The sequence below is a fragment of the Leptinotarsa decemlineata genome, unplaced genomic scaffold (genome assembly GCF_025532065.1).
Source record: "Leptinotarsa decemlineata unplaced genomic scaffold, Ldec_3_MD MMD2_P_RNA_scaffold_14, whole genome shotgun sequence".
Taxonomy (NCBI): Eukaryota; Metazoa; Arthropoda; class Insecta; order Coleoptera; family Chrysomelidae; genus Leptinotarsa; species Leptinotarsa decemlineata.
In genome coordinates this window covers 5,090,625-5,112,828 of record NW_027412528.1, presented here as the reverse complement: position 1 = coordinate 5,112,828, position 22,204 = coordinate 5,090,625, and the positions used below count along the sequence as shown (strand labels likewise).

General features: G+C 37.2%; 2 protein-coding genes and 2 non-coding genes across 4 annotated transcripts in view; 2 read left to right on the top strand and 2 right to left on the bottom strand.

Moving 5' to 3' along the window:
- The window catches only part of LOC111515407 (G2/mitotic-specific cyclin-B2-like), a 138,794-nt gene extending 134,771 nt beyond the window's left edge, over positions 1 to 4,023 (top strand). Inside the window, exon 2 of the mRNA XM_074177078.1 lies at positions 2,457 to 4,023. Within this exon, the coding sequence (XP_074033179.1) occupies positions 2,458 to 3,618 (1,161 nt within the window). The 5' untranslated portion in view covers position 2,457 and the 3' untranslated portion in view covers positions 3,619 to 4,023. The remainder of the gene's footprint in view (positions 1 to 2,456) is intronic.
- Positions 1 to 15,341, bottom strand: part of LOC111515406 (uncharacterized) — a 160,159-nt gene extending 144,818 nt beyond the window's left edge. The window contains exons 1-3 of the mRNA XM_074177075.1: positions 14,621 to 15,341; positions 7,428 to 7,502; positions 5,354 to 5,458 (exon numbers count right to left, since the gene is read on the bottom strand). Of these exons, the coding sequence (XP_074033176.1) occupies positions 5,354 to 5,458; positions 7,428 to 7,487 (165 nt within the window). The 5' untranslated portion in view covers positions 7,488 to 7,502; positions 14,621 to 15,341. The remainder of the gene's footprint in view (positions 1 to 5,353; positions 5,459 to 7,427; positions 7,503 to 14,620) is intronic.
- A 3,410-nt stretch (positions 15,342 to 18,751) lies between these two features.
- Positions 18,752 to 18,824, bottom strand: TRNAR-ACG (transfer RNA arginine (anticodon ACG)). The gene has a single exon. It is a non-coding gene; the product is annotated as a tRNA-Arg (tRNA).
- Positions 18,825 to 19,905: 1,081 nt separating this feature from the next.
- TRNAK-CUU (transfer RNA lysine (anticodon CUU)) lies at positions 19,906 to 19,978 on the top strand. The gene has a single exon. It is a non-coding gene; the product is annotated as a tRNA-Lys (tRNA).
- Positions 19,979 to 22,204: the final 2,226 nt, after the last annotated feature.

The following is a 22,204-nucleotide window of genomic DNA, read 5'->3' as shown; positions in this document are numbered from 1 at the left end:
CCATGAGGATGATTATGACAGAAGAATAGAATTCTGTGAAATCATGACTCTTCGAATCAATGCTTTACCTAATCTTCTGTTCAATATCTGTTTCAGTGATGAATGTTCATTTTTCCTGAATGGCAATGTTAATAGGCAAAATTGTCGCTATTGGAGTGACGAAAACCCTCACAATTTTCGAGAAGGACATACACAACACCCACAAAAAGTTAATGTTTGGGCTGGTATTCTTGGAAATGCCATTATCGGACCTTTATTTTTTGAAGAAAACTTGAATGGTGATCTGTACCTAGATATGCTTCAAGCACCTATCGATCCACTTATAACTCACGAGCTCGAAACTCAAATTGATGCACACGGTAATTTACTGTTGCAGGAAGATTTGTTACATTTCCAACAGGACGGTGCGCCACCTCATTATTTTCGCCCCGTCCGACAATGGTTGAACGAGCGATTCCGGGAGAGATGGATTGGCAGAAGGGGATCAATTGAGTGGCCACCGAGATCACCGGATTTGACTCCATTAGATTTTTTTCTTTGGGGATATCTCAAATCTGTCGTTTATAAAACACAGCCCACTGATATGGATGACCTCAAAGGACGAATTACAGCAGCATGCCGGTCAATTAGTGGTGAAGTTTTCCAAAATGTTCGAGAGGAGTTCGAAAACAGACTGTATTACTGTTTAGAGCAGAATGGACAACATTTTGAACATATTATCAGATAAAGCGTAACAAGATGGTTGAAATTTGTTTTTTGTAATTTAGTATTTTTTGTTTGCACTCGATGCGTATTTCGTTAACTAAGTAGTTCTACATTCCTCTCACATCCACGAATTCGAATATTACTCAAGGGTTGGAACGATGCTCACCTTTTCCAATAGTCCATTACAATCATTTGTTTTGAATACCAACCTGAATACCAAACATCTAGTGCGGGCGAGTTTTAATCATTTATTCTTATTCACTTCTAATCACCGTTCGTTTGGAACGTTATTGTTCAAAAACTGCTCATCAAAAACTAATGAAAAAGGTATCATTGGCAAGAGAATTGAATGCCCTTCAAAATGATGTGCCACTTGACCCCCCTTTCCATTTGAAATTCTGAGGGTAACATCCACCCCTCCTAGGGGGTTGAACCCCGAGGGTTGAAAATATTCATTCAGAGTGTCCCCCTTGCAAATAAAGTTGACCTGTCTGACCATTTTTTCATATTATGTACTGGAAGGGAGATATTGAGGGTGGGAAGTTTTCAAATTGACACACTGTATTATGTTTTAATATATGTTATGAAAAAAAGAAAAATTCAATATATAGATATTTGAAAATAATGAATAATCAATAACGTCAATGGCAGAAATAGTGAGTAATTTTGGATTCATCCAATCTGAAATAAACTTTCTATTGTGAATTGTTGATTGAATAATCGTATATTGAAGTTCGCTTTTTTCTTGTGAATGATATCGTTTTACATTCGGACACGTTCAGTTGTAGACGATTATTATTACACCAAAGTTTGATTACATCTAATTCATGTTGTACACGTTGGCAGTCAGTAATGTCGTCGATTTTATAATATAGTTTCAGGTCGTCTGCAAATAGTAGGCTAGGAATATTCAAACAGGTTGCCAAATCATTAATAAAAATTAAAAATGAAAGAGGTCCAAGATTAGAACGTTGTGGTACCCCAGATGTAACTACGTACTGAGTAGATTTGAAAGATTTATATTCGACGAATTGTTTGCTGTTAACTAGATATGATTCAATTAGAGTAAGCAGTTGGTTAGAGAGTTCCAATTTTGTCAATTTGCTGAGAAGAACATAATGGTCTATTTGATCTATAGAAACCATAACAGCTGAAGGCAGAACTCCCGGAAAAACGGCCACATTTGCAAAATCAGAAAATTCTGTTTCACCAAGACAATACACCGTCTCAGACCTCAGCGGTTGCCATGGCAAAAATGCACGAATTACGGTTTGAACTGCTTGACCATCTGCCTTACCAGATCTAGGCCCAAGCGACTATCACCTTCCTGAACAATTATTTCGTGGAGTACTATTGCGACGAGTCATAGATATGGGAGCATCGCTGGGAGAAGTGAGTAGAGTTAAGAGGAGACTGACTTATGAAAAAATGTCTTGTATCAGTGTTGGATCGAAAACTTTGCAGACCACCCCCATACCTAACTCAACGTTTCTGAATGTCGTGTATACAGACAGCTCAGAAGGAAAAAATCGGCTAATGACTAGAAAAACCGAAGTTTCTGAAGACGCTTCCAGACGTATGCGAATATCTTGCATGATTTCGTGTTTTTAATTAATAACAATTTTCAATAATACACACTCAATTAAAACCAGCCCGGAGAGCTGTATGAAATAACATTACTATTGAAAAGTCACCAAATACTGAATGTGCACCAACTTCTATTATTCTTTATTTTTTTTAATTTTTTTCAGAATGACTATGAAACAATTCCTTAACGGTCACGCTAAAACAGCATCAAATCATCAGAGGTCTGCTCTTGGCGAAATTGGAAATATGATACAAAACGTTGTGCCCAGTGATAAATGTGGTTATATAGTGAACCCTTATACAGAATTAAAGAAAAATGTCAACGGAACACTTCCTTTCAAACAAACCAAGAAGATACCCGAACGACTTATCCAATCTGTGAAAAACGTTCCTAGACGCGAAGTAGGTCAAGAAAATACCAATGGGGAAATACACATTGAAAGGGATAACTTGAACAGTTATTCCTCACAACACCTGGATGTTATATACCCCGATTCCATGAATACAGAATATACTGCAGATATATTCAAATACCTCAGGAACCTGGAAACCGAATGCTCTCTAAAGGAGGGGTTCCTGGAGGGAAAAGATATAACCTCAAGAATGCGTACAATTCTGATAAATTGGATAATTGAGGTCCACATGCAATTTGAACTGCACATAGATACCCTCCATCTATCTGTATCTATTGTCGACAGGTTTTTGCAAGAAGATGAAACAGTTACCCGAGAAAATCTGCAGTTGCTTGGCATTACTGCCATTTTCATTTCCTGCAAGTATGAGGAAACAGATGTCCTAGAGCTGAAAGACTTGGTCTACATGTGTGATAATACTTTTTCTGGAAAGCAGATTCTCGAAATGGAGTGGAAAGTACTGAAGAAACTGGATTTCAAATTGGGATGTCCTTCATCTTTACGTTTCCTGAGGAGTTTCAACGAGATTTCGGGTGTTCAAAGTGAGCATCACAGTTTGGGAAAATTCATTCTCGAGCTGGCATTGTTGGAGTACGAAACATGCTATATAAAACCTTCTTTGCAGGCTGCTGCAGCTCATTGTTTAGCAGTGGGTATTCTTGGTGGAACTATAGACTTGTCCCAACTGTGGACACCCAGCCTAATTCACTATACTAATTTTAGATTTTCCGAATTCGAAAACGTCGTTGTCAGCTTAGCGAAAATTTTAATCAAAATCAACTCTTCTAAATTCCATGCCACAATCAGGAAAAAGTATGCACACCAAAGATACAGCAGGATAAGTTACAATCCTGCACTGTGTGGACCTATTGTGAAGCAGCTAGCTACAGCTGACACAAAGGAAGATATTTAAACAATTTTAGTATATATTGGACATATATAGAAATTTACTTTGTCGATAACTTTAGTATATGCTGCACATATCTAATAATTCAGTTCGTCGATATACATATTGGCATGAGAAAAATCTGCTGTAATAAGGAAACCTACGTCAACAAAAATTTACTCATATATTCAAAAGCCAATTCTGTTACGACTATATTATTTTCTTCTGTTTTATTTCCAAACGAGAGAAAATAAGTACTAATTTTTTCATTGTACTATTTTATTCATAAGAGTTGTACTATTTTTATTAAATTATTATTTATTGGTTGATTGATTATTCTATTCAAAAATTGTGAACCATATTTATATACTTGTGATGCACTGTTTGGAACCTTTGATCTAATAATGACTATTACTGGAGTTCAATCCCAATACCAACCCGTTATTTTTAACACTTCGACACGTGTTTCAATCACCAAGTGAACTGTTTACTTGGTGATTGAAAGACGTGTCGAGGTGTTAAAAATAACAGGTTGGTGTTGGGATAAAACTTCAGTAATATTAACCACATTTATGTACAAATGGTCATTTACAGTTTCATGAGTGAAGCAGTGATAATAAAAAAGACATTCAGATGTATCAGAATCACTTTTCTACTTTTTACATTTTACTAATTAATATATATAAATAAAAATTAGTTTTTATTTCAATACTTCACGCAAACTCCAACGTTCCTGTTCGAAATTCAACCGAAAGGGTCGCAAACCGAAAGAGATTGGGAACCTTCGTAAACCGAAAGAGATTGGGAACCAGAGGTTCCCAATCTCTTTCGGTTTGCGACTCCTCAAATAATCGTTTTTTTTTCTTCGCGACGTCCTCAATACATAAGATTTGTTTCTAATTTTTTTACTTTCTTGAAAATTTTTTTTCCAAGTGTAATATATCAGTGGTACGACGTTATCAGTGAAACTGAATAATAATGTTCCATAACTTAATGAACTCAGGAATGAAATATGAAATTTGATTAGTTTTTGACGAAAATTCCGAAAATTTCAAATATTCGCAACTAACACACACCTTAGTCTTTCAAGGAAGTCATTTTTTTGTGGAGGAAAATCAGTTTTTTATCGACCTTTTTTGGGTATTTGTTATCTTCCACAATCTGAAAAATATAAAAATTATAATGGAGAACTTTATACAAGTGTAGAAGGGCAAACTTTCGGGGTAAACTGAAAAGTTTGCCCTTCTACACTTGTATAAAGTTCTCCATTATAATTTTAAACTTTTTCAGATCGTGGAAGGTAACAAATACCCAAAAAAGGTCGATTAAAAACCTTAGTCTTCTTCTGAAATGTTATTTCAATTTTATGAGAAACCTCAATAAGTAAATTGTTTGATGTAGCTGTTACTAGGAGATCATTATGAAAAATGTGAATTGAAACTTTCTATCTCTGTGTACCACTTGTAACATTACTCAATATTACTTTCGGAGGATATTTTATGACGAATGACGTCATAAAATATCAATATGGTAAAATAAAAAAAATATTTGACCAAGAACCAGACTCAGTGACCAGTTAATTCGAATAATATCATGAATGTCACATTATGTGAATACCTTGAATTATTGAGGTCATCAATAATGAATAATATCTTTAAAGAGAAAACAAATTCCGAATCGGATTTTGTTCTCTTCAATCATAACTTGGGCCGTGAAAACCTATGTTCTTGTAATGTTTTTTAATTTCAATGAAAAAACTTACGTTAGTCCCGTTGAATCCTGGCGGTCCTCTTGGACAAGTTACATTACAGGCGGTTTGTGGCATTGGAACTGGGGGCCTGGGAATAGCTGGAACGGGCTTCACCCTCTGCAGAAATAAAAATGGAAATAAATGTTCTTTCTAACACATGTTGTATTTTTCCGATTTACCAACTTCTCTCAGAAGGCTGCTCAACTTCAGTTGAATGCTTAATACCCTACACCGCTAAATAACAATTTATATCATTCTCAATAAATGAGTACCTCATTTTCAATGAAACAATAATCTTGAATTGGACTAGTGTGAGAGTCAGGAAAGTACATTTGGACTAATAATCGAAATATTCAAGAGAGAAACGAATACACCGATTTTATTCTTGCGAAAAAAAATTGTAAACTTGAATGACGTGAACCTCATTATCATAAACTTTTGTTCAATTTCCCAATCTGAGCGTCTAAACTATCGAATTTCTTCACTAATTCATATACCTTTTCATTTTAATGCCGAATTGCCTGAATCGTTTCAAAAGTGACGCAGTCGGCTCAAACACTACCTCACTCCTAATGATCCATCTTTCAGATAGTCATCTATTGGATCTGTTAACCTTTCTCACTAATGCCATTTTAACTAAGGTTTTTTTCCCAAGTTGTGATTATTCTTTTAACTAAGTGCAACTCCTCTTCGGATTTCTCTGACCTGAGGCCTATCACCATCCTACCTTGTCTTTCAAAACTTGTTGAGATGATCATGAAGGACCAAATTTGCAGCTTCATAAATGATCACCAAATCATAACACTCGTGCAATTCGGTATCAGACCTCAACATAGCACAACCACAGCTTTACTTTCCATCACCGACGACCTCTTCAGAGCTGTCGATGAAAGTAAATTAACTTGTTTATTACTTCTGGACTACAGTAAACCCTTCGACACTCTTGACTTTGACATTCTGTGCGGTAAACTCAGCTTCTTTGGTTTATCTGTGAATGCGCTATCTCTGGTTAGAAATAACTTATCGAACCGAACTCAAAGAGTTATGGTGGTTGGTATTAGCTCGAAGATTCTGCCCTTGACAAAAGGTTTTCCTCAAGGATCCATCCTTGGTCTTTTACTATTCAGCTTATGTATTCGTGACTCCCAACTGTCGGTAGAAAAATATAACGTTCAGCATTACGCAGATGATACTCAACTGTACTTCTCTTTTCAGTTCTCTGACATTGATTCCACTGAAAACCTCATTAATCGTCATCTCCAAACCATCTTTGATATTTCATCAGCTCATAAATTGAAGTTGAACTTCAGAAAGTCGGCAGTAATGATCTTTGCACCGAAAATATTGCGAGATATTAGTAAAAATAGTCTTCATATTCATATAAATGGTGGCGTTCTGCCTTTTGTAACTGAAGCAAAGAAATTAGGCCTGTGGTTTGATTCTGAACTGCGCTTTACAAATTACATTAGCCATTTGATTCACACATCGATTAACATCTTAAGATAACTGTTTTCAAATCGCGTACGTGGTTATCACCATAGTTGCGGATTTCTGTAGTAGGATTTCTGACTGGTCACTGTCAACTAAGGAAACACATCCATAATATGGGGCTGGTGGACACACCTCTATGCAGGATGTGTGAACAGGAAGATGAGACTATCATGCATTTCCTGTGCGAGTGCTTGGAGTTATCGTCAATAAGAGAGAGTGTGTGTTCGGCGAATATTGGTCTACACCTGCCGATATAAAGGAGATGTTTCCCAGTGACCTGTCCACCTTCCTGGAAAGGACAGGATGTACGATGACCTAGGAGAACAACTCCTCGGTAGGATGTACAATGGGTCACATGTGGCCTAAGTGCGTGGGCTTACACTCACCGTCCCTACTCTACAGATACAGATACAGAACGCCATAGTTGAATAATTCGTAATATTACAGACTTTTGAAATAAACCGTCGAATACAGGATGCTCTCTCACAAAAACCTCATATCCACTGTAGTCCAAATTGAAAACCTGTAGACGATATGTAAAAGATAATAAATTATTAAATTTCTAATAACGAAATGTAGTGAAAAACAGACTTACAAATGGAAGCTCTGAAGAAGTTTCTCTCTCTGGCCTGGTGGGATCACAGCTCATCACCATCCACTGCAGATCGATCTATAAAAATGAAATTATAGTAGTTCAAGTGACAATGTGAGAACGTGATTAGTGAAGTGTGCCGCGAAATTTTTTTACTTTGGAAATTTCATTCACATCATTAACGTTTATGTTATCTATATTTGTATTCTTTCCAAGATTTTCTGCACGGTGAGAGTATTACAAGTCCTTTGAACTTCTACTAACCATGAGGAGTAGTTTGGACAGTTTGATCAAATAGTTTTCCAAATCCTTGGATGAACATATGAACAATGATCTGTCAAAAAGCACTACAAAATATAAAACAAAGTCGCTTTCCGCTGTCTGTCCCTATGTGGTACGTCTAAAATGAGTGGGCCTATTCAACTCTCCAACGCAATTCGCAAGGGTTTATTGTGGCCCTATGTGTGCTCAGATCTTTACATACAGTCGCATAAGTTCCTAGGCAGGTTGATATTGCGACTGAAAATACCTGCACCAGAACCTGTAGGTGTTTTTGATCCATCTGTGAACCAACAACTATATGCTCTTAATATGTCCTTCTCCCGGAGGATCCAGTCCTCTCTACTCGGGAACAGTACTTTATAAAATAGTTTGTAGTTGACAGTTGGAGGCATAAAATCAGGAGTCGTTTCCAGAATGCTGGGACTTCCAGTGTCAACCAACAGTCTGTTGCACTCTGCATTAAATTGATTTGTGCAACTGGCAATGTGCACAATTCTATATGCCGTCCATCTAGCCTCTCTCTCCAGAAAAATGTAGAGAGGATGTTGATCTGGAAGGATCTCCATGGCCGCTGACGGTGTGGTACTGATGGCACCACTGATAGCCAGACAAGCCTGTCTCTGTAAGCCAGAGAGCTTCGCCTGGGCCGTTTTCTGTAAAGCCGTCGGCCATCAGGCAATTGCACTATAAGTGATCATTGGTTTGACAATCATCACATAAATTCAATGGATTCGTTTGGGACCTAAACCTAAAGTTTGACAACAAATCTTTCGATATGTCTATAGGGACTGTCTGGTTTTGTGTGAAACTTTTTCCAAGTGAGCGTTTCAGGTGAAATCTCCATCAAAGACAATGCCAAGATATTTTACCCCCGTTCCAAATGGAATGACCTCATCATTAAGGGAAAGTGGCGTTAGATCATTCAATTTTCTCCTCCTGGTGAAGGGGATTATCATACTTTTGCTGGGGTTGACAGACATCTGCTCCTTCAGGCACCAACTGTGAATAACGTCCAACGTGCTTTGGAGGATATTACAAGCTATCATTCCCGACGTGGACCTTGCAAGATGACAAGGTCATCTGCATGAGCTTGCAGATCTACTTTTCATTTGTCGAGGGCATCAAGCAGACTATCCATCACGAGCGACCACAGAAGGGGAGAGACTACCCCATCTTGAAGGCAGCCTCTGGTGACCCTGAACCTAATGGCCTCGCTTTGAAGAGTCGTAGTTGCAGTTCTGTTTACCAGCATAGCATAGATCCAGCCAGATATGGTCGATTCTATATCTTTCGTAGTCAGAGACGATCCTTTAGATTCAGGTAGTGCATTGTCAAATGCTCCTTCAATATCGAGGAATACAGCAACCGCAATCTCCTCGTTGTCAAGGAATTGGGAGATTTTCTTTTCCGGTTTGATAAGCATACTGGTGATTATTCAGGGGGGATGCATATAATACCATCCTCCTGATATGCCCGTTCAGTATCTTCCCAAGTCCTTTCAACACAAAGGATGTAAGGCTGATTGGTCGTATCGATTTAGGATGTTGATCTCTACGACCCACTACAGGTATATATACCACCCTTGCTGCCAACCAACTGGGTGGTACAGACTAGCTCTATACAATTTTATGAGAATAGCTAGAATTATTTTCAGTCCATTTTGAAGAAAAGCTGGAAATATACCTTCCTCCATTCAACTGCCGGTGCTGTGATAACCCTTCTTGACGACCTCCCAATCGTTCTTTTTTGAGCGTTTAGCGCCCTCGAAGATGGGAGGTCTGTTGTTATTAAGAGTCAGATTTCCAGGAAAGTGGTTTTCTATCAAAAGCTCTAACGTTTCTTTACTAGAGGTCGTGAATGTTCCATCGGGTCTTTTAAGCGACCCAATTCCAGCAGTCGGATCTCTAGAGAGAATCTGGTGAATTCTTGTGCTACTAGGTAAATCAGAAATACTCTCACAGATCTTCCTCCAAGACTCCTTTTTTGCCTTTCTAATTTCCTTGTTGTATATCGTTAGAGTAGTTTCATAAAGCTCCCAGTTACCTGACTCCTTAGCTCGATTGAATAATCGTAGAACTTCTTTTCTTTGCTTTTCCAGGCTTTTGTTTCACTAAAAAGAGTTATGGTTATCTCTTCAAAACCTCAGTAAACAGTTCTCCTGATAGGATGAGATCACTGCTTCGCGAAATATGTATATAACATGTAAAGAGGAACACTGATAATTTTAGAGGTTTCTAATGTGATTGTAAACGCTGGCTGAACCATACGAGATATATCAAAAAATGTACTACAGTATTGTACACCTTGAAAAGGTCTACAAAAAGTCCGCGGCGGTGTGTATTTTCCTCTTGGGGATAATCCAAAATAACCATATCTTATTCTCAAGAAATATACTCTTTACAGCATTTAATTTGAATGAATTTTCTCGAAGCCGGCGGTGCCGGCTTCCCAGCCGGCACCGCCACAAGTTGGCACTCTACGCAAGTTGGCACTCTACGCAAGTTGGCACTCTACGCGGACAACACAGCTCTACTGGCAACATCAACAAGCCAAGCGCATGTCACCAGATGCTTACAACAGCAGGCGAATAGACTAAAGGAATGGGCCAACCTCTGGAAAATCAGTATAAACCCTGACAAGAGTCAGGCGATACTGTTCACCTAGAGCATCAGTTCTCAAACTGTGGGTCGCGACCCCCAGGGGGGTCGCGGGATACGGAGGAAAATCAAAAAAACAAATCATTCATAGCTGTAGTTTTTATTAATAACAAAATTTATAGGCTACACAAATTTGTAATACACATACAAGTTGAAAAAGGTGTAATAATATTTAATGGGAAACATGAGCTTGTTTGGAATTAACCAATTTTTTTATGTCCGGAATGAGTTTTGTAATACACAAAAGAATGTCATTTTCCAGGGTCAAACGATTTCTTGATTTTGTTTTGATATTCACCATTTTGGAGAAACCTTGTTCACAGTTATAAGACGTAGAAAATGGCATCAAAGTCTGTAATGCTTTTGTAGACAGTTCTGGGTATTCTTTTTTAATACCTATCCAAAATTTGTCGATACAAGCACTGTTAAAAGTGAGTTTTGCTGACTGATCACTTGAAATTTCGATCAGTTGATCATGTTGACGAGCAGTTAGCTCAGCTTTTGTTACGACTTGATCACTGAACGGATTGACTACCCACAAAACCCCACTCGTATCCTTATTTGGAATGTAATCTGTCAACTATTCAATCAAACCTTCGAGATGAGAAGATACTAGTAAGGAGAGAGATGAAGTGTCAGGGGATGTACAGTAGGATGTAGACAGAAACCCTATAAACTCTTGAGTTAGTGTAAAATTTTCAAAATCTTCTTTCTTAACTCTTGCGTTCCAAACACTGAGTTTTTTTACAAATGCATTTACTCTGTCTTGAGCATATATCATATTTTTGTCTGGTCCTTGTAGGGATAAGTTCAAAATATTAAGGTGAGAGAAGATGTCAGTCAAATAAGCAAGCTTAACCAACCACTTTTCATCACTGAAAAAAGTGGAAAGTTCGGGTTTACTATCAACCAAAAATAACAACATTTCTGACTTTAATCCAAACAGTCTGCTTAATACATTACCACGGGATAGCCACCGTACTTCAGTGTGAAATAAAAGATGTTTCTGCAAGGCTCCTACCTCTTCACACAAAATATTAAACATCCTACTTTGCAGCGGGCGACTTTTAATGTAGTTCACTATCTTGACAGCTTCATTTAAAACTTGCCGTAATTCATCTGGCATTTTCTTAGCTGCCAAAGCTTGCCTATGTAAAAAGCAGTGAACTCAGCTTGCATTCGGTGTCAATGATTTCAACCTGGCAATTAAGCCACTCTTCTTTCCCGTAAGGGCCATTGCTCCATCACTACAAATTGAAACACATTTCTTCCAATCAAATTCAAAAGGTTCAGTTGCTTGAACAAACACCTTATAAAGACTTTCACCTGTTGTATTATTCGGCAGGGGCTTACAAAACAAAATATTTTCATGAATAGCATCACCGTAATCGTACCGGATGAAGCATAAAAACTGAGCACAGTTGGCAACATCTGTTGACTCATCCAACTGAATTGCAAAAAAAGTACTGTCTTTTATTTGCTTCTTTAGCTGGTTCTCAACATCTTCAGCCATGTCACATATTCTTCTTGAAATAGTATCATTTGATAACGGGATTTTTTTCAATTTTTCAGCATCTTGAGGACTGATTATATTTGAAACCATATCAATTGCAGCAGGAAGAATGAATTCCTCAGCAATTGTATGGGGTTTCCCTTTTTTAGCAATCTTCAGTGCTACCTCGTATGAAGCTTTAAGAGCATTCTTATTAACATTAGCAAGATCCGTAATGTTTACCTGTTGACTTCGAAGGGAGAACAGTTTTCCTTGGAAAAATTCCACTGGTTTGTCTTTCAAAGCAAAATGTTTAGTTTCTAGATGGCGTTTCATTTTCGAAGGACTTCATGCTTTCAGCTGACAACACTTCATTACACACCACACATTGAGGTTTGTCTGCCAGTTCAGTGAAACCGAATTGTATGTACGACTGGTCATATTTGCGGAATTTTGTCTTTCTGCACTCACTAGCACTAGCATCACTACTTGACGACGGTCTTCTTAAAAACTTATCCATTGATACTTTTTCTAACTGTATTTGCACGCAATACTACTCACAAGTACACACACAGTGCTGAGTGATCGACTCAAGAAGCCAGACTGTCATGTCGTCTGCCGTCCACCGGCTAGCAGAGAGTGCGCGCGCAAACAGGCCCTATGAGTCATCATTGCTTTGTCATTGTTCGTGCCACGAAGTGAGTTATCCCACTTTCTCTTATTATAAACAACTCAAGTGACAACAATTTGTATTTATTTTTATTAGTTAATAGTATTTTTATGGATAAAACTTAGCCAATAGTGTTTTTTTTTTCATTTTTGTTTATATTTAAAAATAGGGGGGTCGCCGAAATACTAGGTCTAAAAAGGGGGTCGCAGTGGCAAAAAGTTTGAGAACCCCTGACCTAGAGGATGGTACACCAAGAAGCAAACGTCACCTTCAATGGACAAGAGAATCCATGGACCAACGAAACGAAATACTTGGGAGTCACCCTCGACAGAAGACGGCAGAGAATAGGGCTAGGGAGAGCCACCAGACTAAAGCTATATTCAATTAAAGATCGCGAAAGCAACATGGGACTCCAAGTGAAGTTGCTGATAATAAAGACCGTATTACTACCAATAATCCTGTATGCGTGCACTGCATGGGGCCAATGCGCAGCGACATATAGACGAAATATTTAGACGATTATGAACGGTGCGTGCGAGCAGCCGTAAACGCTCTAAGATACATGCCGAACAGATATATATTCCGGGATCTGAGTATGCCCTCTACCGGATTGAGTGCCCTGGGATAAGAATATCGCCCCACAAAATGAATTTTGTGAGGAAAACTTAATATGCTATTCCTTCCACCCCCGATCTTACGTGAGCTGTCCTCAATCCTTGTTGACGGGCACTTCAGCAAGATTCACATCTGACCTCCTTCAGTCGAAAGTGAGCCTTTAGGTAATTTTACTTTCTAATCTAATGTTTTGTTTTATCTTCCTGACTGAATTTTCGCATATGGTTCTCAAAAACTACCCGGAGACTATTGTTTAAAAAGAGATCGCGGTTGGACATGCAATACGTAGACGCTAAGCATTAAATAGAGATGACCCCAGATTCCGAGAGAGAGAAACACAAGAGGTCAACCAAACAGAATCAGAGACCAACCTCGAGTGTCTCTATCAGGCGCTCCGGTAAGTATAAAAACTTTTACCAGACTTCAAGCCCACTTGTTCGCGATCTAAAGACATTCTTCTCGGTTAGTTTTTGGGAGATCCATGCAATAATCACATTCGAGTAAAGTCACGATCCAATAAAATACTAGATTAGAAAGTGAAAGTTCCTAAAGGCTGGCTTTCGATCGCACTAGGTCAGATGTCAATCTTGCTGAAGTGCCCATTAGTAAGTTGAGGACTGCTCCGGCGGAGCGGGGGTGGTTGGACGAGATGGGATGTTCTGTACACAGTAACCGTGTAGGAAAGATTTCATCTCAGGGCACTCAACTCGGAAGAGGGCATGGGGGAGCTTCTCCCAATAGCACTTTATGATTACAAGCGATGGCACGCATTGATTTGTAGATTTAGTATCAGCACCCGTGCGGAGCCAGGGGGGATGTAGGTCGCTAGTTTTCTATAATCGAAAATAAAACTAGGATTTTTGAAGTTCAACTCGCTATGAAAGCTTGTTTGATAGGTATGAAATTCGAGAAGGCAAACAATTTATCACATCTAGTGCGAAACTGATCCAACTGAAAATCGTCACAATGATTATTCAATGTTTTGATTTCCTCATTGTTGAGAATAGCTTCGCATATTTCCATTTCATTAGTCAAAACCAACTATCTATTTTCTATTAGTAAAACTATGTTAGATATCTACTACTTAAAGAATATGTACTCACCGGAACAGTTAGCTAATAAAAAAGGTAAAGTATTAGAAAATGGTGCTATACAAAAATTACAGTGATAGTGAGTTTCGCAAAATATAATACATAATATCAATGTTATAAACAACACGACTTCATATGAGTAAGGCAGGATTTTACAGGTGTAGAATCCCAATATGACAAAATTGATAAGAGTTTATACTAATCGTATGGCAGAAAAAAAGGAATTATCTCATATTCGAAGTCTGGGTTGTTTTCGGATGGAAACTTGATTTCTTATTAATGATATAAACGAATTCTGGGTCGCTGTTACCCCTCTTCACCTTAACAAAAAGTGCAGATCAGTATTTTATATACAAGTGTGAATTCAAGCATGAAAATAATAAACTTACCGGTACAGTTTGTGTAGAACTGCCTAATTTTGAAACGGAAATTTTGCCATTGATGTCAATAGGGCCCCTTGGTTCTAATAGTTCTTCAAAAGATTTTTTGCCACATAAAGCATCACTCTTTCTCGTGACACACCAAAGTGAATTTTGTGCCAGTTTTTGTCGAACACCTGTAAATAATCAGGACATATTAATTTCCCTGGATTGATTCGATTATTGAAGGCTGTAGAAAATTGAGTTAGTAATGATATGAAATCTCCTTATAATAGGGGATCCCAAGCGGGGATTTCGGGATTTACTAAAGCGCGGCAGATTGATATACAGAGGGATACCTTTTGTACCCGGTTAAGTACCTCCACCAAATATGAGCCCTATATATAAGGCCGCTCGTGAAGAATAAAGGATCAGATTAGTAAAAAAAAATGTATCATCAGAAACTCTCGACCGCGTTAGATTAAGGTGGGGTGAGTTAATTACATGCTAAAAAGTGAATATTTCAGTAATCTGACAATTTGAGAGTGGCGTAAAGAAAGGGGATGGCAGCGAAGTTGTAAAAAAATAACGTCATTCGTTTTTTTTTCTTTATTTTGAAGAAAATAATTTCGATTTCCCCAAGTCGAAATAACAAAGATTCATCGATAAAGTTCAATGTGTGCAGCTGTGTGATACCTATATTTCCCTGTCCGAGTTTTTATTCCTCTTTCACTTTTTCTCTATCCATTACTCTCTCCCTCCGTCCCCACTTTGAATTCTGTTGTTCGTGATGAAGATGATGATTAATTAATCAATTGATAATAAAAAAAAATTTGAGCACTTTTTAAAAATTATTTTTTTATAAATACAAGTATTCTACTTAAAAAAACAGACACTTATTTACTTGCATTCTATTTCATGAGCTTTTCTATTGAATTCAATGATTTAACACAAATTAAGAAAAATATATTTTTTGTCAGATGAGGCAAATCCCTCTAGATAATCGTCAGATTATAAAACAGCACGTTTAAAACATAAAGATGAAAGATATATCTCTATCTGACGCGCTTGAGTATTTCAAAATGGCGAATTTTTTTCGCACATTATAATAATGACCGCGAGTTTGCGTCAGATCGACATCATCAGATTATTGAATGAGAGCTTTTTTTCTTCCACTCAACATCCCCTTAGAAAATCTGACGCGCTCGATTAATTTTTTTTCTTTTCACTTGTAACCCTTAAACGATCATAATCAAAAATACGTGGAACATTGATGCTATCAATATCTGACGCGCTCCAGTATGTCCATACGATAGTATTTTTTTACATATTTAAAAATCTATAGCCGCTTTCCCCACCAATGAAAAGGTATATATTATATAACATTTTTTTCTTCTTATCATCTGAGCTTTGCAACCTAATATATCTCTATGATGCTCGAGTAAATCCCCATTTTGCATCGTGGGCTCCCCTATTATTAACACAGTTTCAATATTATAGTATGATATTTATTGAGAGTCGAATGGGGAACTGTAAGTAAGTATATAATGAGCAGCTCGAAATTGAACAAATTTTGAATTATTTCATTTTATTGTTTTCAAAAGGGGTCATTCTGTAAATTTGTCAGTATTGAAATTCCGTAACGGATAAAAAAAATCTCGAATCATTTTGAAATTTGTGGCAGTTAGGTTAGGTTGGGTAAAGTTAAGTCGATAGTGAGCGGGCTTATTCGATTATTCACCGCAACCCACAAGGGTTTATTGTGGCTCAGACCTTTTCAAACTCGACCAAACAAACCCAGCTTCTTGACGAAGCCGATAAGTTTATATGGTATTTTCTTATTAGTCAATGGGCTATGCTTGAAGACTGGCAATAAACAAATCTAAAGCAAATGGAACTTCAAACGTTCAAGCCAGTTTCTATATACCTACACAGTAGGTTTAATGGACTGACACCTATCAGAAAACAACTACTCCCCTGGCTAATACCACGAAGGGCGTTGGATTATATCAGACAGGCGTCAGTGCAGGAATCTTCACAGAAAATGTCCTGCATATGCAATTGGCAATACAACTGAAAGAGTCGACCTTCAATTATGGAACGGGCACACTTGCAGACCGGTTTCGGGCTTATTAGCCACTCATCAGTGCAAGATAGTGACCATCATCGACCTTAAGTCAATGATATTCCTCAATTGAAAATCGGAATTCTTTCAGAGTATTTCATTCCTCTTCCGAAGTTGGAGCGAACATCAAAAATGTCACTCCATCTAGTGGACGAGGAACTAACCAACTGCACATCCGTAATTTGCCCGATTCCTCTAAATAAGGAATAAAAACTTTCTTATTAGTCAATGGGCTATGCTTGAAGACTGGCAATAAACAAATCTAAAGCAAATGGAACTTCAAACGTTCAAGCCAGTCTCTATATACCTAGTCTCCTATACCTCTAGGTATATAGAGACTGGCTTGAACGTTTGAAGTTCCATTTGCTTTAGATTTGTTTATTGCCAGTCTTCAAGCATAGCCCATTGACTAATAAGAAAGTTTTTATTCCCTATTTAGAGGAATCGGGCAAATTACGGATGTGCAGTTGGTTAGTTCCTCGTCCACTAGATGGAGTGACATTTTTGATGTTCGCTCCAACTTCGGAAGAGAAATGAAATACTCTGAAAGAATTCCGATTTTCAATTGTGTAATATCATTGACTTTAGGTCGATGATGGTCACTATCTTGCACTGATGAGTGGCTAATAAGCCCGAAACCGGTCTGCAAGTGTGCCCGTTCCATAATTGAAGGTCGACTCTTTCAGTTGTATTGCCAATTGCATATGCAGGACATTTTCTGTGAAGATTCCTGCACTGACGCCTGTCTGATATAATCCAACGCCCTTCGTGGTATTAGCCAGGGGAGTAGTTGTTTTCTGATAGGTGTCAGTCCATTAAACCTACTGTGTAGGTATATAGAGACTGACTTGAACGTTTGAAGTTCCATTTGCTTTAGATTAGTTTATATGGTAAGTAATATTCAGGTCAGATGGTAGTGTGGTTTTACCAAACTCTGAAAACCTGCTGCTGCTGCTGCTGTTTCAAGATTTTCCAGAGATGACACATACTGTCTTCCGACAGTCCGAGGCTCTGAGTAAGATGATTCAGACGACAGTGACCTGTAAGAAGGTCTGTTAGACATTATAGCTCATTCCTAACGTAGTCCAACAACTGTTGGGTTTCAAGCTTCGAAGGTTGAATGAACACCTTGGAGTAAGCCAATCCTGGAAGATGCTGCCAGAAATCTGTAAATCGCCATCCAGGTGTTCAATATTTGTTTCGCAAAACCTAAAGCAATGCCAATGACAGATTCTGGTCCGATGAAGCTACTTGCAGCCCTCTTCTTTCCAAGGGAATCAGCAGCCTCATTGCCTTCCAGACCATTGTGGACAGGAATCCAGACCAGAGACAATTTGTTAAGTCTTTCTATTGGGGAGAGTCCTTTTTGACAATGTGCTAGTAACTTAGACGTTGCTCGAGAAAATTTGCATTGACTTGTGTGTGAGGTTGAATTCTACCAATCTCTCCGCACACAATTGAACAGCTTGAAATATAGTCGCATAGGTACCTAGGCAGGTTGATATATCTGTCCTGGGTCTGCAACTGAGAACACGTGCACCAGAGCCCGAAGGTGTTTTTGATCCATCTGCGAATGTTATAAATAGTATTGAAAAGTGTTTATAATTCATGAATTGAATGAATGAAGCTTCCAAGCCTGTCAGTAGGTTGAAATATTTTTTTCCAAAGTTCTCACACAAGATTTGTTTTGAATGAAAAGCCAAATAGGTATTGAAGGGAGAGATTAGTTTCTTCGGGGTAGAAAAGATTTTGCCTCTTTACTTCTTCATCTTCAAACAAAACATGTGGGAAAATTTCAAAAGAAAGAAGAAAGCAATTGACTTCAAGAAATCTTTGTTTCATATTTTTTTTGTTTTGCAAAAAATGTAGATATTCATTTAAGAACATTGAAATGTTTCTGGTTTAAAGTAATATTTGAAAAGAAACATCCAAAAAGTGTCATTAAAATTGAAATCGTATCGAGAAATCTGGAATCTAATCAATATTTTGAATATATATTTTTTCTCCCAAAAATAGGTGAAGGTTAGAAAAAATTGCGATCCTGCCAGGATTCGAACCTGGAATCTTCTGATCCGTAGTCAGACGCGTTATCCGTTGCGCCACAGGACCTTGTTATAACTTATATGAACTTAATGCTTTAAAAACACAATTTTTCCAATTCGCAATAATTCATGATGAATTCAAATAACAGTGTAAAATAATTGAACATAAGAAAAATCAACTATAAAGGGAATTAATGCTCCTCTCTTTAAAGGCTATTTGTGTATTTCAATAATTATACCAATACATAGGTACTCAATAGGTACTCATACATAGGTACTCAATACATAGTACTCAAATCAGATAAATAGGTACCGAAAGGTACCGAAAGGTACCTATTTGAGTATATATATAGGTACCTAGGTATGTTGCACATCCATCTTATATTTACATATATAGGTATATTTTGAACGGTGGTAATATTTGAATTTCTTGTTTGCTTAAAAAACTAAAAATTGCTCTATCTCCATCTCTTGACAGGATATCACATTATATAAGGTTCAGATAGGTAGGTACCTATTTATAAGAATTAAGGATTCACTTTAAATTACATCATCAGAGTTAATGTTTAGTCAATGGTAGAGGTAGGTACCTAAGTAGGTACTTCAAATATCTACTACTTTCCTGAGGATTATCGAACTGAATCGTTTGTAGCCTTCCTTCGTAATTTGTGATTGAGAAATCGATCCAATTCCATTTCTGGGATTCAGCGAAATCGATAATTGAGGTTTCAATTCCAAATCCGTGACTCGTATGATGTGCCAAGTAGTCTTTGGCAGCCTTCTCGTTCTGAATGTCGAAATAAATGAGAATTGATCTGGCAATCCTAGTGGGAATATGTCTCTGAAATAGGAAATAAAAAATTGTTAGCAACACATTAGTTTTTACAGGGATGAGTATCCATTCAGGGAAAATTAAGCATCGATAAGAGTCATTAGAATGTTTAATCTAGAGAATAATCTGTAGCAAACTACATTGTCAGTGTTGGAAAATCAACAAAAATATTATTTTTAGCCAGTAACTAGATTTTTCTGAATATATTCATGATATTTTCGTAATACGCTTTATGTGTGAAACTAATCTCAATTTTGCGTTTTCTTAGAAGAAGAATTCTTAATTTATATATTACGTAAAATTCAGTGTTTCATAAGCCCGGCTAGCTCAGTCGGTAGAGCATGAGACTCTTAATCTCAGGGTCGTGGGTTCGAGCCCCACGTTGGGCGCTATTTTTTCATTTCAATAACTGTCAAATTTATCAGGAAACATCTTTTTATTGTTCACTTTTTATGATTGCTCGTTGTTATTTACGTTACTAATTACTCATGACGAAAATGAAATAGTAGAGAATGATGAACATGCATATTGATGATACTTCGATGTTTATAATCTTAGGTAACTAATAGAAGAATCTTGGGCTAAGATACAAGCCCATACATGAAAAATTTCACGATAATTATATCATGCCGCCATCAGAGAAGAAGCGAACTCAGCATTATCTCCTGACTCTGCAGAATTTACTTGTTTGCTCATTTGTTTTATTCAAGTCAGTCAGTAACTAGCATTCACACTGTCAACATCGTTCTTTTGAGCTAAAAGTTGTATTTCGTAAATAAATAAATCTTTTTAAAAAGGAATTTCCATCACTCGTTGATGTTTTTGGCGCAGTCGGTAGGATAATCAGAATTGTGACGAATCGATCGCGCAGTTTTCGTGTTAACGATTGACTGATTATCGAACTCGAAATTGAATTTTGGTGATTAGTTTGTGGACTTGAATTACGGAGTGGCTTCTCAAACTTCAGAAAACCCAGTCTATTGGAGACCCGTACCCATTGTCAACAGCCTTTCATCGAGTTTTGGGACCAACATAGCCCAATTCTGCAAGGAGCACTGCCTGGAGAAGACAGAATAGCCGATCCAGACAGAACCCCTTATAGTGGATAAGTAGATAAATACCATGCTCAAAGTCGTACTCATATTGCTGTAAGTATAATTTTAATGTCGCTCAATCAACTGATGGATGCATTAGAAAATTTGGATATAAATACTCCTTCAACTGACTCACAAAGATTTTCAAACCCTACTCCTACACAAAACACAGTCCTGAGACCACCTCTTCTCAATATTTTGCCAAATCAACTCCCTGATATAAATATGGCTCAATTTAAAGCAGAATATTTAAGTTGCTTGCCAGAATTTGATGGCAACCCCAATGACCTTAACAGATTTTTATCAATTAGTGAATCACTTATCACAAATTTTTACGATAATATCAATGTAGATAATTTTCAAAACATTTATCTGCTGAACTCAATCATTTCCAAATTAAAAGGAAATGCAAAGACTATAGTAAACATTCAAGGAGCCAAAAATTGGCAAGATTTGAAAACAATATTAACTAGAAATTTCTCAGATCAAAGAGACGAGGTTTGTTTAAATAGAGACCTTGTTATGCTCAGACAATCTCATAACGAAAACGCTCAATCATTTTATGATAGGTGTTTGAATATTTTGAATTTGCTGTGTAGCTACGTAAATGTTCATGAAACAACAGATATTGCCAAAACTTTAAAAAGAGAACTTTATCAAAATTTAGCACTAAAAACATTTTTATCCGGACTCAAAGAACCCTTAAGCACCACACTGAGATGTATGAAACCCAATTCACTTAGTGAAGCACTACAATATGTAATACAAGAGGAAAATGTTCACTATTTTCAAAAATTTTCAAATAGAAATGATGCAAAATCTGTTGTAAATCAAAGACCGATACAACAAAGATCAGGGAATATCCCAAATAGTAATAGTACCTCAAATTTGCACAATCAAAACCATTCATTCAATTCTAACACTCCAAATAACTTTTTCCAAAGACAAAATAACTTTCCTTCCCAGCCTATTAATATTCAACAAAGGTCTAGACCTCAACCACAACATTTTCCAACAAATGCACAGGTTTTCAAACAACCGCCTCAAAATGTTTTCAAACCTCAAAACAAACCGCAACCAAGACCTTCCCCTATGAGTTTATCAACACAAATGAGTGTTTCCACAAGAAATACTAATTTTGCACAGCCATCCACGTCTTTTGTAAATAGGAGACCACAACCTCCAAGAAATTGGATTAGTGAAGAACTATTTAATACAGAAACGGACGAAATCATTGAACCCTACCAATCTTTTGAATCCGATGAATATTTTGATACTGCTCAAAATATTGCCATTGATAATCAAGCTGAATCATATAATGAACATTTTATTTCCGAAGACATTGAACCACCAGAAAATGAAAACATAAATTTTCATCAAGAGCCTCGGAAAATGTCAATACGAATCCACAAATAATTTCTTTCAATTCCTCAAATTCAAGTGAACTATCATACATAATTTTTCCAGAATACAACCTCAAACTTTTGATTGATTCCGGTTCAACCAAATCATTCATTGACC